The 27,086-nt window shown below is 41.3% G+C and overlaps 2 protein-coding genes across 2 annotated transcripts in view; one reads left to right on the top strand and one right to left on the bottom strand.

Annotated features, from left to right (window-relative positions):
• The first annotated feature begins 781 nt into the window (after window positions 1–781).
• Window positions 782–27,086, top strand: part of BTF3 (basic transcription factor 3) — a 54,597-nt gene continuing 28,292 nt past the window's right edge. The window contains exon 1 of the mRNA XM_069084968.1: window positions 782–793. The gene's annotated coding sequence lies outside the window, so the exon portion shown is untranslated. The remainder of the gene's footprint in view (window positions 794–27,086) is intronic.
• On the bottom strand, window positions 2,248–3,776 carry FOXD1 (forkhead box D1). Its single transcript, XM_069085400.1, is given in 2 exon segments — window positions 2,248–3,746; window positions 3,749–3,776. Coding segments are annotated over 2 exon segments (1,527 nt in total).

The raw sequence follows: 27,086 nt of genomic DNA, 5'->3' as shown, positions 1-27,086 counted from the left end.
TCAAAAGTGTACCTCTACTAACTTGTCACTCTGAGCCAGCATTTGTGATATGGTCCATAAACCATTTTAAATTTCTCCTTTTGAGTCTGAATTATTTGGCTATTTATGGGAGGGAGGCGATGGTCTTTATAATATTTTAAATTTTCACCTAATTATTCCCAGGTTCATATCATTTATTTTAAAATATTATTCAGATTTTTCTCAACCACACTTGGGAATAAAGGTTGAATTGCCTTCTTAAAAGTGTTTATGCATAAGAAATTGTTTTTATTTTGTCTCTGGGGAGAAAAAGGCACAGGAATTTCAATAATGAATAAAATAATTTCAAGAGTTTGCCCTTCCAGCGTAACTGAATTGAAAATGGAAATGATTTTTAACAGTCTACATATAGATCACAGTGGAGACCAAATCTTTATAATATGTGTTTATATATGTAGTGTAAAAAGATAATTTTTTTTATTTGGCCTCAGCTGTACTATATATATTATATATGAAAACCTATTTAGATGTATATCCTAACCTATTACATATCCTAAATTTAGATTTACAATCTGTTTTTTTAAATATTCACTTAATGTATAGACTTACATTTTTCAGTAATCTAGAAATGAGCTGTTTTAAGAATATGTATTTAGAATATCTAAAACTATCTTAATTTGGGGGATCACTTATGCCTTAAATAAATGTGATTAGCTCATTGAAATATTCCGTGAATTTTATTTGGAAGTTTTTTTTTTTTTCAGTAAAGTGTATTCCAGTTTAAAGTTATATGTATCTTTTAAGTACATGGGGGTTTAAACACCTGTTTTAAAATTTCATATTCTTTCCATCTTAAAAAGAATTGCATTTTAAAATATATCACTTTGTGCAAATATAAAGCTTTAATACATTTTAAGATAAACTTTAGATGAAAATTTTTTTCAACAACACTTTGTTTTGTACCTAAAGCAAAGAGAGCATCTACACTGTATATATTTAAAACCTTTCCTCTTTATAAAACGTTTAAAATTAATTATTGTCTTGCTTTCCACTACTGTTGCAGTATTATTGGAAATTACATTTTTATTATAGACACAGAACTAAAAAGAGTAGAAGTTATTCACCTTAGAGAGTAAGGTCCAAAATTAGAAGTAATGTCCCATATCTTCCCTAAAGTAACTGTCTTAAACTTTTTGAAGACTAAATATGATCAAGTCAATTAAAATATATTCCCCAATAACATTATTTTCTACTCATTTGTATTAACATTTCAAAATTATTTCCCACCACCTTTTCTTTCTTCCTTTCCTATAGCTTGACTGAAAGAAAAGCCATAATTGGCCCTTTTGATGACTCTCTTGAAAAGTCATAATTTTTCTTTTCTATTGCACATTAAACATGATACTAAGATATAACTTTTTTAGCAGAAAAGGGGGGGAAAACTAAGAAGGGCAACGAGTCCAAGCAATTATTTTTTTGTAAATTTTCTTTGAAAATTAAAATTTATTTCCGAAAATGTGTAAAAATCTTACATTAGAATGGTACAATAATAGTTGCCAGTAAATTTTTACAATATTCCTTTTAAAGAATACGCATTCAGTACAAAATAAAAATTCCATGTCTATTATGATACAAAACACAGGTTAAGATAAGAAACGATAATCTTGACTTTTTTTCTTCCGTGTAAACATGTTAATCATTTTTTTTCCTTTTATAAAAAAAAAAGTACACCAGAAAAGCGTCCTAAGATGAAAAAGTATTGCTTTGCTGTTGTCCCTCAGGACCTCTATTATTATTTTTCCTCATTATTAATCTTCTGTACATTATTGATTTTGAACCCTTGGACCTGAGAATCTCGAAACCGCAAAAAGGCTCAGAGATTTATTAATATTAATAATAATAATAATTATGAAATCCGAAAAAAAAGCAACCACTTTCCAAACACGGATACCGCCACCAACCCTCAATCCATCCATCCACACGGTTTCTGCTGCTGCAGCATAGGACTGGCTTTGCATAAATAGTGGGCACCGGGAGGGGAGCCCAGTCTGCCTCCCAAAACACGCGGTCTCGCTGGGGTGGGAGTGGGGGTGGGGGTTCCACGGAGGTCAAGGTGAGAGTAGGGGGAGGGGTGGGAACAAAATGCAAACCCCAAACCCCGACTAAGTCAAGAGAGTAAGAAGGACCCCGGATATCCTACCTTCTTTCTTTTATTCCCCCTCAAATCGGTTTGTTAGGTCTTTTAAAGGAAAAGAAAGCCACAAATCATTAACAGTTCGAAATCCTAGCGGTCAAGGTCTCCACGCCGGACAGGGCCGTCCCTGGGTGCAGCGTGCCCAGGGCTGCGGAGGACGACGAGGCTGCGGCGGCGGCGGCGGCGGCGGCCACCAGGGAGCGGGTGAGCGCGGCTGCGGGCACCACGGCCGCCTGCGCGGCGCAGCTGCCCCCGGGCGCCGCGGGCGAGGGCGACAGCGGCGACGACGACGACGACGACGACGACGACGACGACGCGGCGGCGGCGGCGGCCTGGGCGGCCTGGGCTGCGGCGGCGGCGGCGGCGGGGCCCAGGCTGCCCCCGATGATGCTCTCGATGGAGAAGGGCGAGCGCGCCAGGCCCGGGCCGGCCCCCGGCTTGGCCGCCGCCTGCAGGGAGCCTGCCAGGCCTGGGCCCAGCGGGGGCGGCGGGTAGCTGAAGGCGGTCCTGGCCAACTCGGCCACCGCCCCATGAGCCGGAGGCGGAGGCGGCGGCGAGTGCGGGTGCGGGTGGTGGTGGGCTGCCGCCGCGGGGTGAGGGTGGAAGGCTGCAAACAGGGCCGAGGGAGGTGGGTAGGGCTGCAGCTGGAGGCCGTAGCCGCAGCTGTAGGGGCCGTAGCCGAAGGCGTGTGGCGGCGGGGGGGGCGGCGCGGGCGGGGGGGGGGGCGGGAACAGGGCGGCGGCGGCGGCGGCGGCGGCTGCAGCGGCGGCTGCCGCTGCCGGATCCCCTCCGGCCCCCGCGGCGCCCGCGCCCCGCAGCAGCAGCGTCTCGGCGGCGGCAGGCGGGAGCAGCGGCTGCCGCTTGAAGCGCTTCCTCCGGCGCAGGAAGCTGCCGTTGTCGAACATGTCTGCGGACTCCGGGTCCAGGGTCCAGTAGTTGCCCTTGCCCGGATTCCCGGGCTCCCGGGGGATCTTGACAAAGCAGTCATTGAGCGAGAGGTTGTGGCGGATGCTGTTCTGCCAGGCGGGGAACTTCTCCCGGTAGTAGGGGAAGCGGCCGCTGATGAACTCGCAGATCTCGCTCAGCGTCAGGCGCTTCTTGGGACTCTGCAGGATGGCCATGGTGATGAGCGCGATGTACGAGTAGGGCGGCTTCACCAGCGGGTTCTTGGCCCCGCCGCCGCCGCCCCCGGGTCCCCCGCCGCCGCCGCCCGCCGCTCCAGAGCTGCCCCCGCCGCCGCCGCCCCCGCCGCCCCCGCCGCCGCCGCTCTCGCCACCGGAGCCTGCAGCCTGGCCGGCACACGGGGCGGTCGTGGAGCCCCCAGTCCCCGAGGAAAGCAGCACGTCCTCGTCCTCGTCCTCGTCCTCTTCCTCCTCGTCTTCCTCTTCAGCGTAAGAGCGACGCCGCCTCCGGAGCCCCGGCCCGCCGCCTCTGCCGCCGCCACCGCAGTCGTCTTCCTCCTCCTCCTCTTCCTCTTCGTCCTCGCCCTCCCCCACCACGTCGATGTCGGTCTCATCTGCCAGTCCGGAGGCATCGGACATCTCCGCGCTCAGGGTCATGGCTCCTCCTCGGCGGCGGCGGCGGCGGCTGCGGGGCGGTGCATAGGGGCGCGGGACTCGAGGCACCCGCCTCGCCCCGGTGCCCGGCGGCTAGCCGGGCCAGAGGGATCCAGGCTGCGGGCGGTTCTCGTCTTTGCTGCTGCTGCTACTGCTGCTGCCGCCGCCGCCTCTACTGCTGCTGGATCACTTGGGCCCCCCCCAGAGCTTTGGGTCCCAGAAGAAAAACGCTCTCCCCCACTCCTCTCGTCTCCTCTCCTCTCGTCTCTCCTCTCCCTTCCTCTCCTCTCCTCTCTTCGGGAGCGTGCACACACTTACAAACACACACGCCCTTAGCCAAGCACGGGGCGCTCTGAAAAGTTGGCTTTCTCTCCCCCCTCCCCCCTCTGGCGCTCCCACACCCACTCTTTCCAAGGAGGAGGTGGCAAAGCTGGGGGCAAATGAGGCAGGGAGTTCGGCGCGCGCGCGCGTGTGTGTTGGGTGAGAGTCTGGGGAAAGATCGTGGAGAGGATGGGGCCGAGTCCAAGAGAGGGCGGACCTTTCTCTCTCCTTATAGCAGAAGGGGGCCTGTCACATGGCTCCTCACGTCAGAGCCACCACAGGGGAACAGGGAAAGAATCCTAGGAACACATTCCTAATCCACAGATAGAGTTGATTCGTGCAAAAAGAGGAGTGTTGGGGAAACTACTAAGAGTTGGGGAGGGGGAGGAGAAGGGACTCATTATTCATTCCTTTAGAGGGACGGACCCAAATTTATACACAATCAAGTGATCACACTTAGGGTGTGGAGGGTATAGGAAATATTAATCGTCCTTCCTTTGCTAACTTTGGCACCCAATTCCGATTCCAGCAGCAAACCCTAGAATCTACAATTTGACTTAACTGAATTATGGTCAGTGGTTTCCAGGAGACTCACACCCTAGGAAGACCCACTGCCTCTGAAAAATGGGCGGGTTGGAAAAGCAATGCAGAGAGTCCTAGCTCCTCCTTTCCAGTCCGCTAGCGATCCCCTGCCCAGTCTGATGGGGAAATGTGTTTTGCTCATTATTTTATCAATATTTATATGAATCATGATAATAAATATTACTATAGAACTTATCTGGCAATTACCTTTCTCAGTCTCTCCAATCAATTCTTCACAAATGTTTTCCTCGGACAGTTCTTTCAAAATGCCATTCGCCCATAGTTTTTATTCGCTAAAAGTTGTTTCCTTTCAATTGTCCCAAGCTTAATTTATGCTAAAATGCTTCCTTAGAAAACGCAACTTTCCCAAGGTTCTAAATATTCTTGAGGACAGTATTGAAAATACTTGGATAGAAACTTAAGAATTTCTTGATAAACACTTCTAAATAGGCGCTTCGGGAAAATAAAGATATTCATAAAGATACAGGCATTGGACATCATAATATTAGAATAAAGACTTCCTATTTGTATAGTTATCTATTTATTGAACCAAATATGTGATTTCATTTCAGTAGTAAAGGTTTCCCTTCACAGGACGATGGGCAGCTGCTCCATAATTTGTAATTTTAGAGAGTTGAGAACTGAGAGGCTCAGTGACACTTCCGTGATCATGCTGAATAGACCTTGGAGCCAAGATCTGAATGCAGATCTAGCTGACTGGAAGGCTAACCTTCAATTCACTCTTCGAAGAAGTCTTTTCGTATATATGTATGTATGTATATAAAGTATACATATATATGCACACGTCTAGGTGGACAAAGGAATGGAATCTACAATGGAAATATAAAATCTTTAATGACAAATTTTAAAAGTTTATTTTTGGTTTGGGCAAATATACTAAACTCTGTGGTAACAGCAGGTGGAGGGAAAGGAAATGTTTTCATCGAATTCAATTTCCCGTTTAATTGCTTTTTCTGTTTCAGTTAGTCAAAATAGTACCTCCCTGTTCTCAGTACCTTTCATTCAGATGTTACCGAATTGATGGATCATTTCTCTTGCGGGAAAAAGCTGAGAATTATTGGATTTTACACTCTTACAGTTCCCATTTTCTGAATTTTAGAGATCTGTAACGTTATGCATGTATAAGTTTTAAAAGACTCAAACGTTAGCTTTCTGTCCTGAAGTTATCATTTGTGAGTTCTGCTTTAAAAGAATGTTGTTTTTCTTTTCAGAACAATCATCAAATGTGATCGTGAATTGCATATACTTTTAACTTATTTTCCAAATAAAAATTAAGACACTCCCACAGCTATTTAAGTAGTTTTGTGACTCAACAAATGTATTCTTACTCTTTTCTAAAAATCCTTTTCAAATGGGATTTTTGCTGCTCAGTAACTAGTTATCGAAATGGCTCGTGTTCTCTAAACGATAATTTGGGGGCAGTGAGGAAGACAGGAATTTTAGGCGTCATATCTATTTTCTTAAAGTGATTTTCACTAAATGGTTTTTAAATATAGCGGCTGCAAAATAACTAAAGTAGTGAACATTAACCTGTACCAACATTTATCATTCATAATAATCAAGGACCAAGGTGACCGCTAGATATAATTCACATTTTACTACAAAAATTTTCGCTTTTTAATAATCTCGTAATATCTGAAGCAACCCTGCTGTTTTCGTTGGGCCGTCAGCTGAGTTTGCTGTCGAGATAGAACTGAGAGAGGCGACGGAAACTGTACTTAAACCATCAGTTACAGAAGTTATTCACTAAACAGTATGCGTCTTTTCACTGTTGATGTCTTTGCAAAAGGAGCCTAAATGTGGTGAACTTTCCTAACTGTCAAAATGATCTTTCTGAAACATTTCGAAACATGGCAATTCATCTTCAGCCATCGTAGGGAAAGTGCTGAGATTTACTAAGGGTCAGGCAAGGCAGAGGATCAGCTCAAGATAGGTGTTGACTGCAATTGAGAGCAGAGGAGCCAGAGGTATTAAAGGGTATTTTGGCAAGCTTTGAGATTCTCATTGGTCATCCAACTTTCTTCTCTGGCTTTCTAGAGTTGTATAAGAAACATCCACGAGTACCCCAGATCCAGAAGAAATTTCCCCCTAGAGGAAAAGTCTCAGTCATTCAATAGGCATTTATTAAGCGCCTACTAAGTGTTAGGCTCTGTGCTGAATGTGGGGAAGGAAAGGTTTTGAGGTCCGCTAGCTCCCAGAGAGTCTGTTCATCCTTTTCCTGCCTCTCTCTGTCTTTCTGATATCCTCAATTCTCCTCTCTGAGAGGTCCGGAAAATTAATTCAGCAGGTAAAGGAGGAGAAAGCAAACTTGGAGCCGGAACCGCTCAGAGAAAGGGCGGTCTCTTCGGAAAAGCCATCTCCGACCCAGGCTTCTCCATATTCGGCTTTCTCTGCTTCTAGAGAAATGGAAAGTCACAGTGGAAGAAAACGACTCACAAACTTTGCGGGTGCGCAGCTGTTTTGCCGAATCGCACGCCTTTGAACTTTCTCTGAAGAGGTTGTGAGTAGATGAGGCCTGCCACCTACCGACAGACGGGCTTCAGTGGCCACAGGATTTGAGATGAAGCGGGTCCCCTGAGCTTTGAGCCCTGTACAAAGGTTGCGGTTTTGCTTATCCCGAGCCGATCCTGTCAATCTGGACATCACCTTGATTGCCTTAACGGGACCGGTCTTCTTTCATCACACACTTCGAGTTCAGCTCCCCCTTACATAGGGGTTCGTCACCTTTTTTGTGTGTGTCGTGGATCCCTCTGGTAGTCTGGGAAGCCTCGGGACCAGTTTTCAGATTGTTTCTAAGTGCATAAAATAAAATAGATTTGATTATAAAGGGAACCAATAGTGCTGACGTACAGTTGGCAAAATATTTAAATAACAAATTAATGGAGCCCAGGTTAATACACTCTGCCCTAGAGGAAAGATGCCCCAGACTTTAACGGGACTTTCTCAGCCTCGGACCCGTGTATGTATGTGAACAAGAAGGTGTTTCTTCTCTTCCCATAATGCAACACCTTTATTTAGCAAGAGATAATCCATGAGATTAGGAGTCAATGGAGCCGAAAGATCCTTGATTTAAGTATATTCCTTTGCACTCGGACATGTAGGAACAGCAGAAAGACCTTTGTTAAAAGGCTCGAAGAATCAGTTCGGCTTTCCAACTTCTTCATGCACTTCCAGAAGGCCAATCTCCTTTAGAAAGCAGGGGTAGCAGACGGCAGTTGTAGTTCTGGTGCCTACCATGGCCTAAGGGTGATTCTGCCTCCTTGTTTTGTGTCCTTCTGAGAACTCATTCTTATCTTTCAAAAGCACACCTTGATCACAGTGAGACTTGTCACTTTCTTCAGTAAGAAGTAGCAGCCAAAATTTAAGAGCTGTGCTAGCCAAAGTTGGGAAACCCTGTCGATATTTCTCCTTTTTGCATCCTTCTACAACTCACTTACCTTCCATACCTCTCCCCCCTAGGGACCCAGTACTTTCAAGCAGAGCCGGTCCTTCCCAGTCAATGCTTCATAAAATGGACATACGCTGTCTTTCTATCTTTATTAAAGACCTATCCTCTGTCCCATTCCCCAGTCCTATAAAGTGAGATGTGGACCATTAATTAGTCTGAAAACTAATTCATATAAAGGATGATAATAATTATTGCCTTTAGCAGGAGTATTTTTGCATTTTAACAAAAAAAAATCCTGGAATCTTCACATTTTGTCCCAAAGGAATGAACTTCTGATGGTGAATTTTCAGGCACTGAGGCAGGTGAAGGGTAGTTGGGAAGAGAATCTTTTAATTGCCTCCTTAAATCTCACCAGACCAACCCTGCTGGCGCATTTGCTATCCAAATAAGTAACTTGATGCCTATGTAAGGTTCGGAAATTTTCCAGGATTTAAGAATATCCTCAAAGGTCTAACCCTGCACTTCAAACTGGGGGAATTATTTGCCTAGATAACAGGAATTTTCAGGACTACTGATAACTTAGAGGGCCCTTTCCCAGGGAGAGAGAGAACACTATATATACATGCATTCACTGTATATAAGCTTATATTCTGGGCTTAAATTCTGACATGGATCCCTAACCTTTTATTCATATTACAATAAACCTATCTCTATTATAGAAATGCTCCTTCCTTTTGTGGACTCCATGCAATTCAGGTTCTGCTTGAGAGGATTATTTATGAATGTATACATATTCTTATGTTTCATTTATTGTAACTGAAGTTGTGCTGGAAAGGACAGGATCATTTTTAGTACCTGCCTTTAGTAACAATAACTACCTTTAGTGAATATTGAAAAGTTTCTGAATGTGTGTGTATGTGTGTGTGTATAGGAGAGAGACAGAGATAGAGACAGAGAGACAGAGACAGAGAGAGAGTATACTTATGGGAACTCATAGATGAAATTTCAGCTCCTTCATGTGTCCTACAAATGTTCAATTATGTCCAAATCTTCATGACCCCATTTTGGGTTTTCTTGGTAAAAATACTGGATGGGGTTTTCCATATCCTTCTCCAGCTCATTTTGCAGATGAGGAAACTGAGGCCAACTGGGTTAAGTGTCTTGCCCAGGGTCACACAGCCAAGGGTCTGAAGCCAGATTTGAACTCAGGGAGATGAGTCTTCCTAACTCTATATGCTCTGCCATCTAGCTGTCCCCACGCTTACTCATTCTTTATTTATAATTCACCCAAGACCTGGCTGAGAAGGGAAATAGACACATCCTATTTACTCACCCTGACTCCTCTTCCCACTCTCCCTCTCTCTAGTTCCCTACTGAGAATTTAGGTGACTTCATTAGGTTTGCAGCATTCAGACTGTAATATGTGGGCAAGACACTTCATTTCTTTCATTTCTCATAATTGGTAAAAATGAAACAGACTAGTTGCTCTATACTGGACCTTTAAGGGACTATGACTATAAAATTAAGAGAAGAATAAGATGGGGGCAGAGCCAAGATGGCAGAGTAAAAGCAGGAACTTGCCTCAGCTCCTACTCCAACCACCTCCAATAGCTGTAAAAAAAAAAGTTACTCTAAACAAATTTTAGAGCTACAGAACCCACAAAGTGACAGAGAGAAATAAATTCACCACTGAAGGCAGCCTGGCAGCATGAGCCCAGACTAGGGGCAGCCCCAACCAGTGGCACAGACTGGCTGGAGCAGACTTCAGAAGAGTGAATCACTGGCAGCTGTGGAGGTTTCCAGACTTCTAAATCTATAAATGCCAAAGAGAAAGTAAAAGGTCAGTGGGGAACTCTGTTGGAACTGGATGACAGAAGAGCGAGGTCCAGCCCCTGCCCCTGCCCCCCCCAGTGTAAGAGGTGTCAGCAGCTACAGCTGTTGCCGTGGCTCCCTCCTGGCCTGCACATTGTAGGGGGAACAAGCAACCATTCAGAGGGTAATTGCTCTTGCTTTGACCTGCTTGGATCTGGGTTGCTGTCTTGCGTGGTGGTCCTGGGGTGTGTGCCCAGTATGCCAGAGCTTGTGGTGGCTGTAGAGAGGGCACCCTCCTTATAGCTCTGACAACATTTGCAAAAACCTCAGCAATTTGGGACACAGCTCTCTCCACTCTGGAAGCAGAGTCCTACCCTGGCAAAGAGCTCAAAAGCCTAGTAATTGGCTGTCAAGATAAGCAAGCAGAGGAAGCACAATCAAACCATAGAATCCTTTTTGGGGTACAAAAAGGATCAAAACATGGAACCAGAAGGAGACAACAACATCAAAACTCCTGCATCAAAAGCTTCCAAGAAAAAAATGAACTGATTACAGGCCATGGAGGAGCTCAAGAAGGATTTTGAAAATCAAGTAAGAGAAATGAAGGAAAAATCGGGAAGAAAAATGAGAATGATGCAATAAAATCATGAAAAGCAAGTCAACTGCCTACTAAAAGAGACCCAAAAAAATACTGAAGAAAATAACATCTTAAAAATAGACTAACTCAAATGGTAAAAGAGGCCCAAAAAGACAATGAGGAGAAGAATGCCTTAAAAAGCCAAATTGACCAGATGGAAAAGGAATTTCAAAAACTCACTGAAGAGAATAATTCCTTCAAAATTAGATTGGAGCAAATAGAAGCTGAAAAAGAAAAGATACTATAAAACAGATCCAAACAAATGAAAAAATAGAAGGCAATGTGAAATATCTCATTGGAAAAACCATTGACCTGGAAAATAGATCCAGGAGAAATAATTTAAAAATTATTGGATGTCCTGAAAGCCATAATAAAAAAAAGAGCCTAGAAGTCATCCTTCAAGAAATTCTCAAGGAAAATTGCCCTGATATTCTAGAACCAGAGGGCAAAATAGAAATTGAAAGATTTCACTGATCACCTCCTGAAAAAGATCGCAAAAAGAAAACTCCTAGGAATATCATAGCCAAATTCCAGAGTTATCAGGTCAAGGAGAAAATATTACAAGCTGTCAGGAAGAAACAATTTAAGTATTGTGGAAACCCAATCAGTATAACACAAGATCTAGCAGCTTCTACATTAAGGGATTCAAGGGCTTGGAATATAATATTCCAGAAGTCAAAGGAGCTAGGATTAAAACCAAGAATGATCTACCCAGAAAAACTGAGTATCATACTTCAGGGGAAAATATGGTCATTTAATGAAATAGAAGACTTTCAAGTATTCTTGATGAAAAAACCAGAGCTGTACAGAAAAATTGACTTTCAGATACAAGAAGCAAGAGAAGCATGAGAAAGTAAACAGGAAAAAGAAACCATAGGGAACTTATTAAAGTTGAACTATTTACATTCCTACATGGAAAAACTAATTATGACTCATGAGACTTTTCTCAGTATGAGGATAGTTGAAGGGAATATATATATATAATATAATGCATACATGCATATATATGTATGTATAGGAGGGTATATGTGTATATAAATATGTATGTATGTGTATATATGTGTGTACATGTATACATAGACAGAGGGCACAGGATAGGTTGAATAGGAAAGGACAATATCTAAAAAATAAAATTAAGAGGTGAGAGAGGAATAGAAGGGGAGAGATAGAATAGGGTAGGCTATCTCATATAGAAGAGGCAAGAGAAAACTGTTACAATGGAGCAGAGGAGCAGGAAGGTGAAGGGGAATGAGTCAACCTTGCTCTCATTGAATTTGGCTTAAGGAGGAAATGTCATACACACTCAATTGGGTATCTTGCCCTACAGGAAAGTAGGGGGGAAGGGGACAGGAAAGGGATGATGGAAGGGAGGACAGATTGGGGGAGAGGGTAGTTAGAGGCAAGCACTTTTGAAGGGGGACAGGGTCAAAGGAGAAAATAGAACAAGTTGGGGGGGGCAGGATAGGATGGAGGGAAATAGTCTTTAACAATATAACTACTATGGAAACGTTCCGTGTAACTACACATGTACAACCTATACTGAATTGCTTGTCTTCTCAGTGGGGGGGAGGGTGAGGAGGGAAGAGGGGAGAGAGTCTGGAAATCAAAATTTTAAAAACAAATGTTAGGAAAAAAATTTTTTACACGCAACTGGTAAATGGGATGTGCAGGCATTGGGGTATAGATGTCCATCTTGCCCTACTAGAAGGTTATGGGGTGGGGGGGGAGGATTAAAAGAGAGGAGAATGGGGGGGGGGGGGTGTTCAGTATGCTTACCATCTTGGGGTGGGGATAGGGGAAAGATGGGGAGAAAAATTGTAACTCAAAATCTTGCGGAAATGAATGTTGAAAACCAAAAATAAATAAATAAAATATTAATTTAAAATATAATTGGGAAATATTTAACAAAATAAACACAAATACAATTTAAAAAGAGAAGAATAAGAGATCATTAGAAAACAAAACATAACAAAAATAATCTAGTGTGAATCTTTGTTTTTAATAGGCTGCGGTCTCAGCTACATATGTACCTGTCTTCTCTATCACTTCTTTTACATGGAACCATAAGACCAAACCTAAAACATATAAACAATCCCTATACAAGATAGTTTAGAATAAGGGAAAGAGATCTGGATTTGTAGATATGGGTCATGGACTTAAATTCTGGCTTTGATACTACCTATGTGACCTTGGAAAAGTCACTTTACCAGTTTAGGCCTCAGTTTCCTCATCTCTGAAATAAAGGGATTGCCTCTGAAATTCCTTCAAGCTTCAATCTACAATTCAAATTTACACAGAAATATTCTGCTGTCCTCTTGCCTGCCTATATAGCTCATCAGACACTTTGATTTGTAGATAAAGTCAAGAATTTCAGGGCTTTATGGATAATCTGCTTTTTTCCCCTTCAGAACCTGGGAATTGCCTATTTGTTCAAGCCAGCAACAAAGGTAGATTATTTATCAAGAGACCCTAAATATTTTCTTAGAATCTAAGAGTTAGAAGAGACTTCAAAGTTTATCATTTTCAAACATAACTGAACAGGAGGAATTCTAAAACAAAAATCTTCCTCACGACAACTTATACCCATTGTTTCTTCCACCCATTTGCCTTCTGGGACAAAGCAAGAGCTATAATCCTACCTCCGCATGACAGTCTTTGATATTATGACACTAAAGCTACCATGTCCCCTCCTCCTGGTGTGATCTGACCAGAAAAACAGGAAAGGGATGATAACCTCTTTCATTCAAGGCATTTTCTTAACACAGACTAACATTAAGATTATATTAAGTTTTTGGCTGCCTTGTAATTGTTGATTCATAGTAAGTTTGTAGTTCACTAAAATTCTCACATCTTACTCACTTGTAGTAACTGCCTAGTCATGTTTTTCTATCCCACACTTGAACAGTTGTTGTTTGGTTGTTTATTTTTTAACCCCAGTGTGGGAGTTTACATTTATCTCTAATAAATTTAATCTTTTTAGATTTGGCCCATTGTTCTGACCTATGCAGATCTTTTTGGATCCTGACTGTCATCCAATATACTGGTTATTCCTCTCAGTTTTTTGTTACCTAAAAAAGTAATAGTCGTGGCATTTGCTTTTTTATCCAAGTCACTGATTAAAATGTTGAACAGAATAGGGTCAGTTACACATTCCTGAGCCACTGCTTCCCTCCAACTTTATGTGATTCTTTGTACTGATAGAAAACTGGAGTTAGAAAAGTTAACTGGGGGTAGTTAGGTGACAAAGTGAATAGAGCACCAGCCCCGGAGTCAGGAGGATCTGAGTTCAAATCCAACCCCAGACATTTAACACTTACTAGCTGTGTGACCTCGTGCAAGTCACTTAACCCCAATTGCCCTGCCTTCCCCCCTCCAAAAAAAAAAAAAAGCTAAATGACTTTATTCTGATAGTGTCAGAACCAGACAGGAATCCAGGTTTTTTGATCCCCAGTCCAGTACTCTTCCCCCTATGTCACTGACTTTGTGTTGGGGAGGAGAGGAATATACAGGTATTCACTTAATTCAGGATCAAATATAAAATTCTCTGTTTGACTTTTAATTGATCTTTTCCTACCTTTCTAGCATTCTTACACTTTACTCATCCCTACACACTCTCCAATCCAATGACACTGACTTCCTCACTGTTCCTCACTCTCTATCCCAACACAGAGCATTCATACTGGCTGCCCCTCGTGGCTAGAATTCACTCCCTCCTCATCTTCATCTCTGGCCTTCCCCCAACTTCTTTCAAATCCCGGATAAAATCTTTCCATGTCTCCCTTAATACCCCTTCCCTCTGTTTGTTATCATATATTTATCTGTGTATATACTGTTTGTACAGTTGTTTGCATGCTGTCTTCCCCATTAGACTGTGAGCTCGTAGAAAGCAGCAACTGTTTTGTGCCTTTCATTACATTCCCAGAAGTTAGCACCGTGCCCGGCACAGAGTAGGCACTCAATACCTACTTGTTGACTTGAGCTCTGACTCCACATACCTATCCTATCAATAGCCCACATCTCTTCCATCTTAGAGGCAAAGGGTGTGGGTTAAATCCTGCCTCCCCTACTTGTGTGGCCTTGGTCAAGTCACTGCATCTTTACAGGCCTCAGTTTCTTCATCTGTAAAATAAGTGGGGGGGGGCAGATGGGACTAGATGATCTCTAAAGCCTCTTCCAGTTCTACATCTATGATCCTATAAAAACAGATTACTACAAGTTGTTGTTGCATCACAGCTGACTCTTTGAGAACCCATGTGGGGGTTTTCTTGGCAAAGATACTAGAGTGGCTTGCCATTTTCTTTTTGGGTAGCTTAAGGCAAAGGGAGGTTAGGTGACTGGCCCAAGGTCACATAGATAGTAAGTGTCTGAGACTGGATTTGAACTTAAGTCTTCCTGACTCCAGGCCTAGAGCTCTATTCACTGAACCACTTAACTGCCTTTACTACAAAAAGCTATATGCAAATAAATGGGAAAATTTTAGAGAAATGATTATTTTTAACATATTTTATTTCCCCCCAATTACATAGGCTTTTTTTTTTTACAGTTGACTACGCCAAGAATTTATTATTCAATGTTACATTAAAATACACATTTATAGCATTCAAAAGAGAAGCAACCCTGTGCCATCTAGAGAGGCTGGTCATGGCTGTTCTAGAGGAATGTGGACATCCTCCATCTTGGGCAGTATCACACAACTCACTGTTCTTACTCTTTATTCCTAATATGTGGAACTGAATTGTAGAGTGGGCGCTACAACCATTGCAAAAATCATCTTCTGATTTTCTGCTGCCATTGGAGTGTGTGCTACATTACCCAACTGTCATATCTGGAGCAGAGTGCATATATAATGGACACCTGTAGCGTTCTTTTAACATTTCTTTATAACATTTTGTGTAGAAGATGTCCACAGGGCAAGACAGGAGCAACTAAACAGGACGTATGGCTGTCCTCCAAATATATGGAATTCTTCCTGGAGACATTTCAATGCACTTGTGATGCCCTTGGACACTCAAGGACAGGCATAGGTTACATTTCAAACAGTGAAAAATTCTTCTTTCAGGCCAATCCCACAAATTCTCCACTTCTCACAATGATGTTGCTTCTTGTCTTTGTCGATTAGGCAACATATATTGCAATAATATTCTCCAAACACAGTGCCACATTCTTCTCTCTCTCTCTCTCTCTCTCTCTCTCTCTCTCTCTCTCTCTCTTTCTCTCCTTTTTCTCTCTCTCTTTCTCTCTCTCTCTCTTTTTTTTTTTTTTTTTGCTTTTTGGAGGGCAGTTGGGGTTAAATGACTTGCCCAAGGTCACACAACTAATTTTTGTGTCAAGTGTCTGAGGCCAAATTTGAACTCAGGTCCTGACTCTAGGGCCGGCTCTCTCTTCACTGTGCCACCTAGCCGCCCCACGGTGCTACATCCTTTTTTTTTTTTAACTTCTTATTTTATTTGTTTTTTTATTTTTGAATTAATTTGTTTGTTTCCTTTTAGTTTACAGGATTCAATTCCACAATTCCTTGAGTTTCACATTTTGTCCCCCTCCTTCCCCTCCCCCCCCATGGTGGCATATAGTCAAGTATAGGATCTGTAAATACTTTCACATTATACATTAGTCAGGTTATAAGGACGGATTGTACCAGCTGGAATGAAAAATGGTAAAGAGGACATAAAACCAAATAAGAGAAGGAAAAAGATCAGGTATTTTGCTTCCACCTGGATATAAACTTAGTTCTTTCTAGTTCTTTCTCTGGATGCACATATTTCTCTCCATCATGAGTCTTTTGGGATTGACTTATATCACTGCATTGCTGAGAGGAGTCCAGTCTATCAAAGTTGGTCATCACACATACGTTGTGTCTATAATTATGTACAAATTTCTCCTGGTTCTACTCTTCTCACTCAGCATCAGTTTGTATAAGCCTCTCCAGGTAAATATGAAGACCGTCTGCTCTTCGTTTCTTATAGCACAATAGTATTCCATAACATGCATATACCACAACTTGTTCAGCCATTCCCAAATTGATGGGCACCCCCTTAATTTCCAATTCTTTGCTACCACAAAAAGAGCTGCTATAAACATTTTTGTACATATGGCTCTTTCTCCCATTTCTATGATCTCTTTGGGATATAACCCTAGGAGTGGTATTGCTGGATCAAATGGTATGAAAGTATTTAGAGCCCTTTGGGCATAATTCCAGATTGCTCTCCAGAAAGGCTGGATCAGTTCACAACTCCACCAGCAATGCATTAGTATTCCAATTTGCCTACATCCTCTCCAGCATTTGTCATTTTCCTGTTTTGTCATCTTAGCCAATCTGACTGGTGAGATGTGGTACCTCAGAGTTGTTTTGATTTGCATTTCTCTAATCAATAGTGAATTAGAGCATTTCTTCATGTGCTTATAGATATCTTTAATTTCTTTCTCTGAAAACTGCCTGTTCATATCCTTTGACCATTTATCATTTGGGGAATGACTTGTATTCTTATAAATTTGACTCAATTCTCTGTATATTTTGGAAATAAGTCCTTTGTCAGAGACAGAGGTTATAAAGATTCTTTCCCAATCTCCCACCTCCCTCTTAATATTGGTTACATTGGCTTTGTTTGTACAGAAGCTTTTCAATTTCATGTAGTCAAAATTATCCATTTTACATTTTATAATGTTCTCTAATTCTTGTTTAGTCATAAAGTCTTTCCCTCTCCACAAGTCTGATAGGTAAACTATTCCTTGTTTTAGGAGACTGCTTACAGGATCAACCTTTATACCTAGATCATGCACCCATTTAGACTTGATTTTGGTATATGGTGTTAGATAATGGTCTATGCCCAGTTTCTGCCGTACTATATTCCAGTTTTCCCAGCAGTTTTTGTCCATGGTGCTACATTCTAAACAACTTTGTGGAACATTCTGAACTTCTCCACATTTTGCACCCTGTCCCTCTTTCACTTTACAGGGGATGATCTTCATTGTTATCATGTCATAGCGGCAGATGTAGAGTTTACAAGGCAAGGAGCCTTGAGGTAGCACTCGCGGTCGGTCGTAGTGCTCGCAGCCCAGGCGCGCTCGTCCCGGATCGCCGCCGCCATCTCCTCCCTCCACCGCCACCTCTGCGGTCGGTCGCCATCTCCTACTCCTCCCCCTGCCCAGAGCCTGCTCCGAGTCCACGCTGGAGCCGGAGCCGGAGCCTAACCGAGGCCGCTCCAGGCCACCTCCGCCTCTACAGCCTGGCCTGCGCGCCGCATCGGGCGGAGAGCCAGATTACATGTTAACACAGTTGTTTTTAACATTTGTTTTTGTTTGTATGTTTTAAGTTTTGAGTTCCGAATTCTCTCTCTCCCTCTCTCCCTTCCCTCCCCCATCCCCGAGATGGTAAACAATCGGATAAAGGTTATGCATGTACAATCATGTAAAACAGTTCCATATTAGTCGTTTTGTACAAAAAGACTCGAATAAAAGAAAAAGAAGGTGAAAAATAGAGTGTTTCAGTCTATAGCAAACAACATCAGTTCTTTTTCTGGAGGCGGATACGGTGCTTCATTATTAGTCCTTTGGGATTGTCTTGTATCATTGTATTGCTGAGAATTGCGAAGTCATTCACAATTCTTCATCGAGCAATATTGCTATTAGTGTGTATACTGTACATTGTTCTCCTGTTTCTGTTCACTTCAATATGCATCAGTTCATGTAAGTCTTATTAGGTTTTTCTGGAATCAGGCTGCTTGTCATTTCTTTTGCTTTTTTTGGGGGGGGGCAATTGGGGTTAAGTGACTTGCCCAAGTTTTTGTGTTAAGTGTCTGAGGTCGGATTTGAACTCAGGTCGGCATGACTCCAGGGCCAGTGCTCTATTCACTTCGCCTCCTAGCCACCCCATGCTTGTCATTTTTTATAGCATAATAATATTCCATTACAATTATATGCCACACTTTGTTTAAGTATTCCCCAACTGATGGACATCCCTTGGATTTACAATTCTTTGCCACCACAAAAAGATCTGCTATAAATATTTTTGTACAAATAGAGCCTTCTCCCTTTTTTTCTGATGTCTTTGGGATATAGACCTAACAGTGGTATTGTTGAATCAAAGGGCATGCACAGTTTTATAGCCCTTTGGGTGTAGTCCCAAAATGCTCTCCACAATGACCAGATCAGTTCATAACTCCACCAATCTTACATTAGTGTCCCAGTTTCCCAAATTCCCTCCAACATCCATCATTTTCTTTTTTCTTTTTTCGTCACGTTAGCCAATCTGATATGTGATTTAGAACCTCAGAGTTGTTTTATTTAGCATTTCTCTAATCAATCATGATTTAGAGCATTTTTTTCATATGACATAGATAGCTTTGATTTCTTTGTCTGAAAACTCCCTGCTCATATCCTTTGATCATTTATCAATTGGGGAATAACTCGCATTTTTATAAATTAGAATCATTTCTCTATATATTTAAAAATGAGGTGGCCTTTAGAATGATTGATTTTTTAAAAAATACAAAATTCCAAATATCTAAGACCAACTGTATTAACATATAATTTCTTGTTGCCAGTCATGTGGGACTCTCCATGACCCCATTTTGGGACTTTCCTTACCAAAGACACTAGAGTAGTTTGCCATTTCCTTCTCCAGCTCCTTTTACAAATGAGAAACTAAGGCAAACAGGGTTAAGTGACTTGCCCAAGGTCACACAGCTAGGAAATGTCTGAGGCCAGATTTGAACTCAGAAAAATGAGTCTTACTAACTCTAGGCCCAGCACTCTGTCCATTGCACCCCATGTAATTTCTACTAAACTGATAATGAACACCTAATTTTTATACTATATAGACTTTTTTTTTTAAACATAGAGAAAGTGGTAGGCTAACCAATTCCTTCCAAGAGGAAAATGTAGTTTTGATTCATAACATAGACAAAGAAAATTGTAGGTGAGTATCTTTAATGAAATTTTATGCAAAAATATCGACTGAAATGTACACAAACATAAATAGAACATAGAAAAATCCACTATTACTAAGTAGGATTTATAAATGAAATGTTAGATTACCCGGGTATCAAGAAAACAATTAACATAATAAATTATACCAAGAAGAGAAAACAAAAACTTCCCACTTGTATTACTAGGTTCAGAGAAAACTTTTGAGGAAAACACAACATCCATTTTTTAAAACATAAAAAGATATGGGACTATAAATATTTCCCTAATATGATTTTTCAAAAAAATGTATCTTTGAAGCCATGAGGTCCATATACAATTCTTTGAATATAATGCAGTATAATCATATATAATTCTTGCTAAAAAAAAAAAAAAAAACCAAGGCATTCCACCTTTGTTATTCCTATTTGACATAAACTTGTGTTGGAGGAAATACCTAATGGGAAATACCTACTTTGTTCTGTCTAAATTTTCAAAGTAAACAAAGTTATCTGGTATTAAATGGTTGGATGGAACTGGATCCTTGGGCACCTAGCAAATGAGGGGAAATTAGCTGGAGGGTGGGTCTCAAGCTGATGGCAGGAGAAGAGACACCCACAAATCCTTCAGGTTTTGAGATATTTATTTGCTGTGTCACTAGATCTTGTATAAGCATTGATATTGAATCTAACATGAGAAATACAAAATTTTTGCCACTAAAATGTTGATGCCTAGTTGAGAAATGCTCACATTATTTTTCTTTCAATTTAAACCAGCCCAGATTGCTTGTTTTATTGTGAGGTCAGCGTGTCCTGCAATATCAGAGCTTAAGGCTTGCCTGTGTGTCTAGAAATCTCAGGAATTTGACTTTGTTTGCTATTCTTCTAATTGAGCTTACTCACTCTTTTGGGTGAGTTTGCAATTCCATTTGGGTTACCTTTGCAAAGGCAAGGATCAATCAATCGGGACACATTGGGGGGTATTCTTTGGGATGACCCAGAAGAAATTTGGCTGAACCACTGAGGGGATTGCCTCTGCTATAGGGACCTGTAGATCAATTTTGATGTGCCCTATGTAGAAAAGGACACAGAAAATTTTGTCCAGCTTTCTGTTGGATGGCTTCAAGTGCTCCATGCTGAGGTGTTAAGTGGTGCAGTACTAAGGTAGTAATGAAATTGCTGGAACAAGAGAGTTTTTTTCATAAAATAATGCATTTTTTTCCAAATAACATGAGATTAATAGTCATATGTTAATCATAACCACACAATAAGAACAACAAAAAATAAAAATATATAAAAACTCATTTATAAGAGGAAGTATATGATATAATATTTCCGCATTTGACACAATTTGTCATCAGTTGAAGATCTGCACACATACAAAATTCTGAAAAAAAAACTCGTGGTTTCAATTCATTAAAATAGTTTCTCTTTTCTGCATATATTTCTAACACAAAAACTTTAAATGTTTAAAAAAAGCATATTTTCATATTTTGGAGGGCTTGATATTTCAGCATTTATTAGTTTATGGGATGAGATAAGCATTAAAATTGATGAAGATTAAGTCAAAATACACTTAACACTCCTAGTCATTTGTAAAGAGTTTTGACATAGGTTTGCATCAAACATGGGCCCTATTACAGTTTTAATACTTTTTAAAATTAATTTTTATTCTTAACTTTCCAAACATTAAATAAAATAAGTGTTTCCATATGCAAAGTAGAATAGAGAGAATTATGCATGAAACTGTTTCCATTATGTACAGCTTGGTTGCAATATGAGTTTATACAGTGGGAAAACTCTAACTCGTTCCCACAGTCCTAGCTCACTGTATGAACTAGATTCCTAGACCTAGACAAAAGAAAAGTAAGAATCAACAAAGACGCTATCAATAGACTCATAAATTCAGTGTATTGAATGAAGTTTTGATCTCATTGGGGAACATGAAATCTTTGTTTATTTCTGGCTTAATTGTGTGTGTATGTGTGACTCATTACTTACATACACAGTCTAGTTTGATTTAATTCATGTTTGTTATTTTTGCAACATCCCAGATGCAGTGGAGGTTGGACAACAACAATAATGATTATTATCATATGTCTTTATTAGTGGCAACAAACAGTAATCAGTAATTGTTGCTTCCAACAGATACTGTCACACATCATCATCTTTGTCTGAAATGGATACCCTCCTGCAAAATGAACTTTTTATATGATCAAGAATTGCAGTGTGCAAAAGGTTACATGTTGGTTTACATTCCTGTTGCTACAAAGTACATCAAAGTCACTAGTGAAGAGTTCCATTATGGGGACCCACTGGTTAAAGTTTCTGAAGGCAGGTAACAAGGTTATGACTCTCTCCAATGCCCATGCTCCCTCTCCCTAAAAGAATATGTATACTGTAGGGAAGGGGCAGAAGGGAGGGAAGGATTTTCCATAGAAGTCACTGGCATGTATCTGATTTCCCTCTAAGGTAGCATAACCTTGTAACTGTCTGTTGCTCACTCTTGCTAGTTTTTCTCTAAATTACCCGTTTCTCTTGCCTCCTATCCCACATCCACCTGTTCAAAGCCACCCCATTCAGAAGGGCCTGCTGTTTATTGATAAATGACTTGGTAAAAAAAAAAAACAAAAAACAGTAGCTGTGTGAAAGGACAGCCAAATCAAGAGCAGATTAAAACTGGAATTGGCAAAGAGTTAATGTGTGAGTACAAATAGATTTAATCCACCTGCTTAAGGAGCCAGATTGGATTTGTTTTTTCATTCAATAAATCAGAGGGAGAGCTCCCTCTTCTTCATCTCACATCACTCAGACATCTTGACCCATTCCTTCACTTTTGTCTCATATGTAGGAATGGCCCTTCTCCTGACCAAAGTAAATGCCTCTACATGTACCTTTTAAAAAATATGTTGGTTTTTGTTTTATTTTCAACTCTGAATTCTCCTTCCCAAAGCAAGAAAAAGAAAAACCATTACAAGCAAAACAAATTACATGTACCCTGGGTCCCATGACCTCCCACCTTCTTCAGCAGGTCCCCCTCCCATTATCATCCCTCCTCTCCTCTAATCAAGGGGTGGGGTACCTGTGGCCTTCTAGGTCCTTGGGTTTGGCCTTTTGACTGAGACTAAGTTTTACAGAACGAATCCTTTACCAAGGGGATTTGTAATTTGTAAAAAAATTAGTAATCTTTGACCTTTCTATACATTGTCTCCCACCTTGCCCTTTATAAACATGTCCACATGTCCCTCATCCTTAAAAACATCCCTCATTTGATCCTACCATTCCCACTATTGCCTTTCTTCTTCTTAGCTAAACTCCTTGAGAAACTCCGCTACCTTAGCTATGTTCACTTCTTCTTGAAGGGATTTGGACAGTGTAATGCGAATGTAAATTTTAAATATCTTCCCTGCCCCTAGGCTAAAGTGCACCAGAAGCCTGGGGAGGGAGGCTTGTTTTTCAGTAGATACTTTTTGATTGGCCAGTGGGTCAAACAGGTTGTTACATTCTCTGAGCCAGGAGAAGGCTATATAAGCACTGATGTGTAGCTTTGTTTTGGGACTCACTTTGAGAAATGTTCTGTGATTTGATCTGAATTCTGGGAAGCCGTTATTGAGAGTCCCCCGGCTTTGAAAAACCCAGAATGTGGAAACCCAGATGTTGACTGGGTATGGATGTAATGGTTGGACAGTTTGGAAATCTGTCTACTTGATGTTTCTGTCTTGATAATTATGCCTGTATACTTTGAGGTTCAGGGTGCTGACCTTTTCTCCTGAACAAGGTAAACGATATATGTCTGACTGATTAAAGTAAGCTTGTTAATCCATTTTGAGTTGCTTTCCTTTAACAAAGCAGATCCAAGAACCTGTGGTAGCTGCAAACCCTGAGGACGGGCTTGGGGTGCTTGCTGCTACAGACAGTTTTGGAGAGAATGAGATTTTTAGCATAATTTCTAAGTCTTGGATCTTTTTGTTAACGTGGTGGGATGATGCCTTTAATGTTGAATGTTTTCATTTTTTTAATGCCTTTAATGTTTAATGTTATAAAAGGGATTAGAGAGATCGGGTGATTAAAACCCAGAAAAATGCAAAGAAGCACAATTTAGAAGGTGCCCAAAAGAAAGGGGATCGTGCAAAAGACGCCAGACACCAGCAAAGCATGGTGAGGTCTCTGGTTATTTGAATATACCCGCGACGCATGCTTTTACAAAGACTATCCGTTTGATAGAGGAAATTTGTGGAGTTGAGGCTTTTTAAATAAGAGGTGAGTTGCAGAGTCAGGAGGCATTTATTTTAAGGCACCAATGGCAGCAAGACAGCAACACCGGCAAAAACCTAAAAAAGTAGAAGACACAGTAAAGGGGAGGGGCTGAAAAAGCCGTGGCAGTTGAACCAGTCAACTGATAGAAGGCTTCAGCAGACTGACTTTTGATTGGTAGGAGAGAAAATTGACTTAATTGGCCCAGAGCTCCAGTCACAGCTGTTGCCCTTCAGCGCCACCTAGAGGTAAAGAGTGGTGAAGCTTTTTCATATGCCACCTGAGGTTTGAATAGGAAAAACGGATAGGGCTTTCTGACTGCTTTGGTAGGTACTCCTAGCGACCCGGGGCTGTGCTGCAGCAAGCTCTGTTATGATTGGACAGTGAAACATCCCGGGGAGTAAATCACTGCCTACCTGGTTTGTATAGGTCAGAGATAGTAAGCCCTGACCAGCTTCGCATCCAGTCTACTTTAAATTCATATTAAGAACTAAGACTTCCTAAATTCTCGTAAAGAGTGATAGTTAACTGATATGTTCTAGTAGAGAGGAGAATAGTATTTCCTTAACCGAACAGAGAAGCAGATTCATGTGGTGCAGAGCTTTCTGAATGGACCAATAACGTAGAAAACTGCAGACGAAAGGCGCGAGTAACCCTAAACACATGAGTTTGGGGTAACTCCCTTATTTGTTTCTCTGCCATGTTGCTATAAGAGTATGTCTACTGTAGCTATTGAGTGCATTGGAGAAAGCATGTGATCTAGGATTATATACATGTTGTGATGTAGTTTATTGTGTATTCATTTGCTTTACTATATAAGTAACTTCAGCTATGCTTAAGATCTCAAAGTGTCATTATGGTGAATTCCATATGTATGTAAATATTACATACTGTGTGGATGCATTTGTGAATGGCTGGTATGTAGATAGAAGACACATTGGATAGGGATCCAAGAGCTAGAGAAGTGAGTAGGAAAAGTATATTTCCCCTCCATAGGATTACCTTTGCAACCCTGAAAAAGTCTGAATTTAGTTGTGTGGTAGTGGTCTTTCTCTGGAAATTTTAGACTTGCTAGTGTGACAGCAGGTTGGAGTGAGCAAGTCAAACCTGAAGAAGTGGGGTCATCTGATGAATTTGATGAATACACAGATTTTTCACTTTATGTTATAGGGACTGTGGATGACATGTCTCCTTAAGTCCCATTGAATCAGGCCCTGGTAAGCTCAGAAGAATAGAGGTGGAACAGTGGTTAGAGCACTGGGCCTGCAGTCGGGATATTCATATTTGACCTCAGATACTTGACCATGGACAAGTCACTTACCCTCCATCTTCTTTGGTTTTCTCATCTGTTAAATAGGGATAATAATAACACCTACCTCACAGGATTGCTGTAAGGACCATTTGTAAACCACCAAGTACAGTGATTGCCATGGATTAGGCACTTAATAATGTTTACTTTCTTTCCTCCATTTTCTGCATTATGCTGTAATGACTCATCCTTTAGGATGGTGTAAGAGGTTTTCACTCTGGGAGATTTTCTTAAGGGCGCCCTCTGCATTAGCAGGTACCCAGTGGAGTGATTTCTTTATCTAGGGATTTATTGGATGCTTAGTATAATAGGAATCCATTAGAGAGAAAAGTTTTGAATTAATAACACATTTATTGCTTTACTCCTCTCTTGTGCATATAACATAAACATTCTGGCTCCTGCCGGAACTGCCAGTCCAACACAGCCTGGAGGAAGAACAGATGGAGGGTAGCAACATGATGGGCTATGTGCTCTCTACAGAGACCTTTTTGAAGGTGAAAAGAGAGGACAAATAATGACAGTCATGATGAGCTGCCAACTGACAGGGTATAGGGGCTGTTCTGGTGTAGGTGTCTTTAAGGATCAACCCTTTTAAGCAAAGCTGCAGCTTCAAGGATAGATAAATGAATGTTTCACTCCCAGAGACAGGTGGTTGAATCCAACATAGTAAGATCAGCCAGATTTTCTGAACTCCAAGCCTAATAAGAGTTGCTACTGTATCTCCATAGGCTTGTATGGCTGCTGAGAGGTAGACTATAAATATTTGACTTTATCCTATGTTCCACAATGCTGCCAAGATCATGGTTATTGTCCTCCTTGCCTCTCAGTTTCCTCAACTATGAGATGAAAGGCACTGTATAACACAACCTTTAATATTCTTTCCAGTTTTAAATCTGTGATCCTATGAACTTGGGATAGTCATGATTAGATATTAATTCCCATAGTCCCATGGAAGGAGGCATGTTGCTTATTTGTAATTTTCCTGCCTCGGGGACTGGACCTGAGATTAAATGGAATGCACAGTCTATGTTGCATACAAGTGATACTCCTGAAAGTAATAACCTTTTGAGATTTTTTGTTTTGGGTTTTTTTTTTGCTACTTTTATTAAATATTTTCTGAAGTAATGATCTTAGGGGCGGCTAGGTGGCACAGTGAATAGAGCACCAGCCCTGGAGTCAGGAGGACCTGAGTTCAAATCTGGCCTCAGACACTTAACACAAAAACTAGCCATGTGACCCTGGGCAAGTCACTTAACCCCAATTGCCCTCCAAAAAAATAAGTAAAGTAATGATCTTAGCAAAGCAGTTCACTGAGACAAAGTTAAAAGGGATGGAAGAAGAGTGACTGGTAGATAGGTCTTAGAAGCCAATGATTTGATAGGTGGATGAATGAAATAAATGCAAAAAAATCACTTAGTGTATACCAAGTTCTGGTGATACAAATAAAGAAGAAAGACAATCCCTGCTTTCAAGGATCTCACACTCTAATTGGGGAAGACAACACATAAAAGTTCAGTTGCTGGTTCAATGGAAAGGACCAGAAATACAAAGGGTTCAGCTATAGGTTGGATGGCAAGGTCCTGAGATCCTGACGTAAGTAGGTCTAATGAAAGTTAGAAGGGACTACAGCATGTAGAAGCAAGTCAATGGTAAGGTCTTGAGGACTTTAGAAGGCATTGACAAGGAAGACAATGAGGCCTGGAGGTACCCCGTCTTATTGGAAGGAATAGAGTTGAACAATCAGGCAGACCCTAGACACAGACATCAGAACCCTGGGAAGGAAAAGGAGACAATGAGGATTTATATATCACCTACTATGATCCAGGCAGTGTGCTTTTACAAATATTACTTCATTTGTTCCTTACAAAAGCCCTGTGAGGTAGGCGCTATTATCATCTGCATTTTACAGGTTAGAAAAATGAGGCAAACAGAGATTAAGTGACTTGTCCAGGCTCACACAGCTAGTAAGTGTCTGAAGCAGAATTTGAGCGGAAGTCTTCCTAACACCAGGTCCAACATTCTATCTACCGCACCACTATCTGTGTCTGGTAACCTGTATCCTAGAGTGCACAGCAATGCAGGTATAATGAGCAAGTAATGCCCACAGTGCTTCCACATAGTAGGTGTAAGGGT

Source organism: Petaurus breviceps, unplaced genomic scaffold (genome assembly GCF_028583685.1).
Source record: "Petaurus breviceps papuanus isolate PSGF00001 unplaced genomic scaffold, PetGlider_PUasm1.0 175, whole genome shotgun sequence".
In the NCBI taxonomy this organism is placed as follows: domain Eukaryota; kingdom Metazoa; phylum Chordata; class Mammalia; order Diprotodontia; family Petauridae; genus Petaurus; species Petaurus breviceps.
The sequence above is the reverse complement of the archived record's forward strand: the minus strand, read 5'-3'. Positions and strand labels throughout refer to the sequence as shown.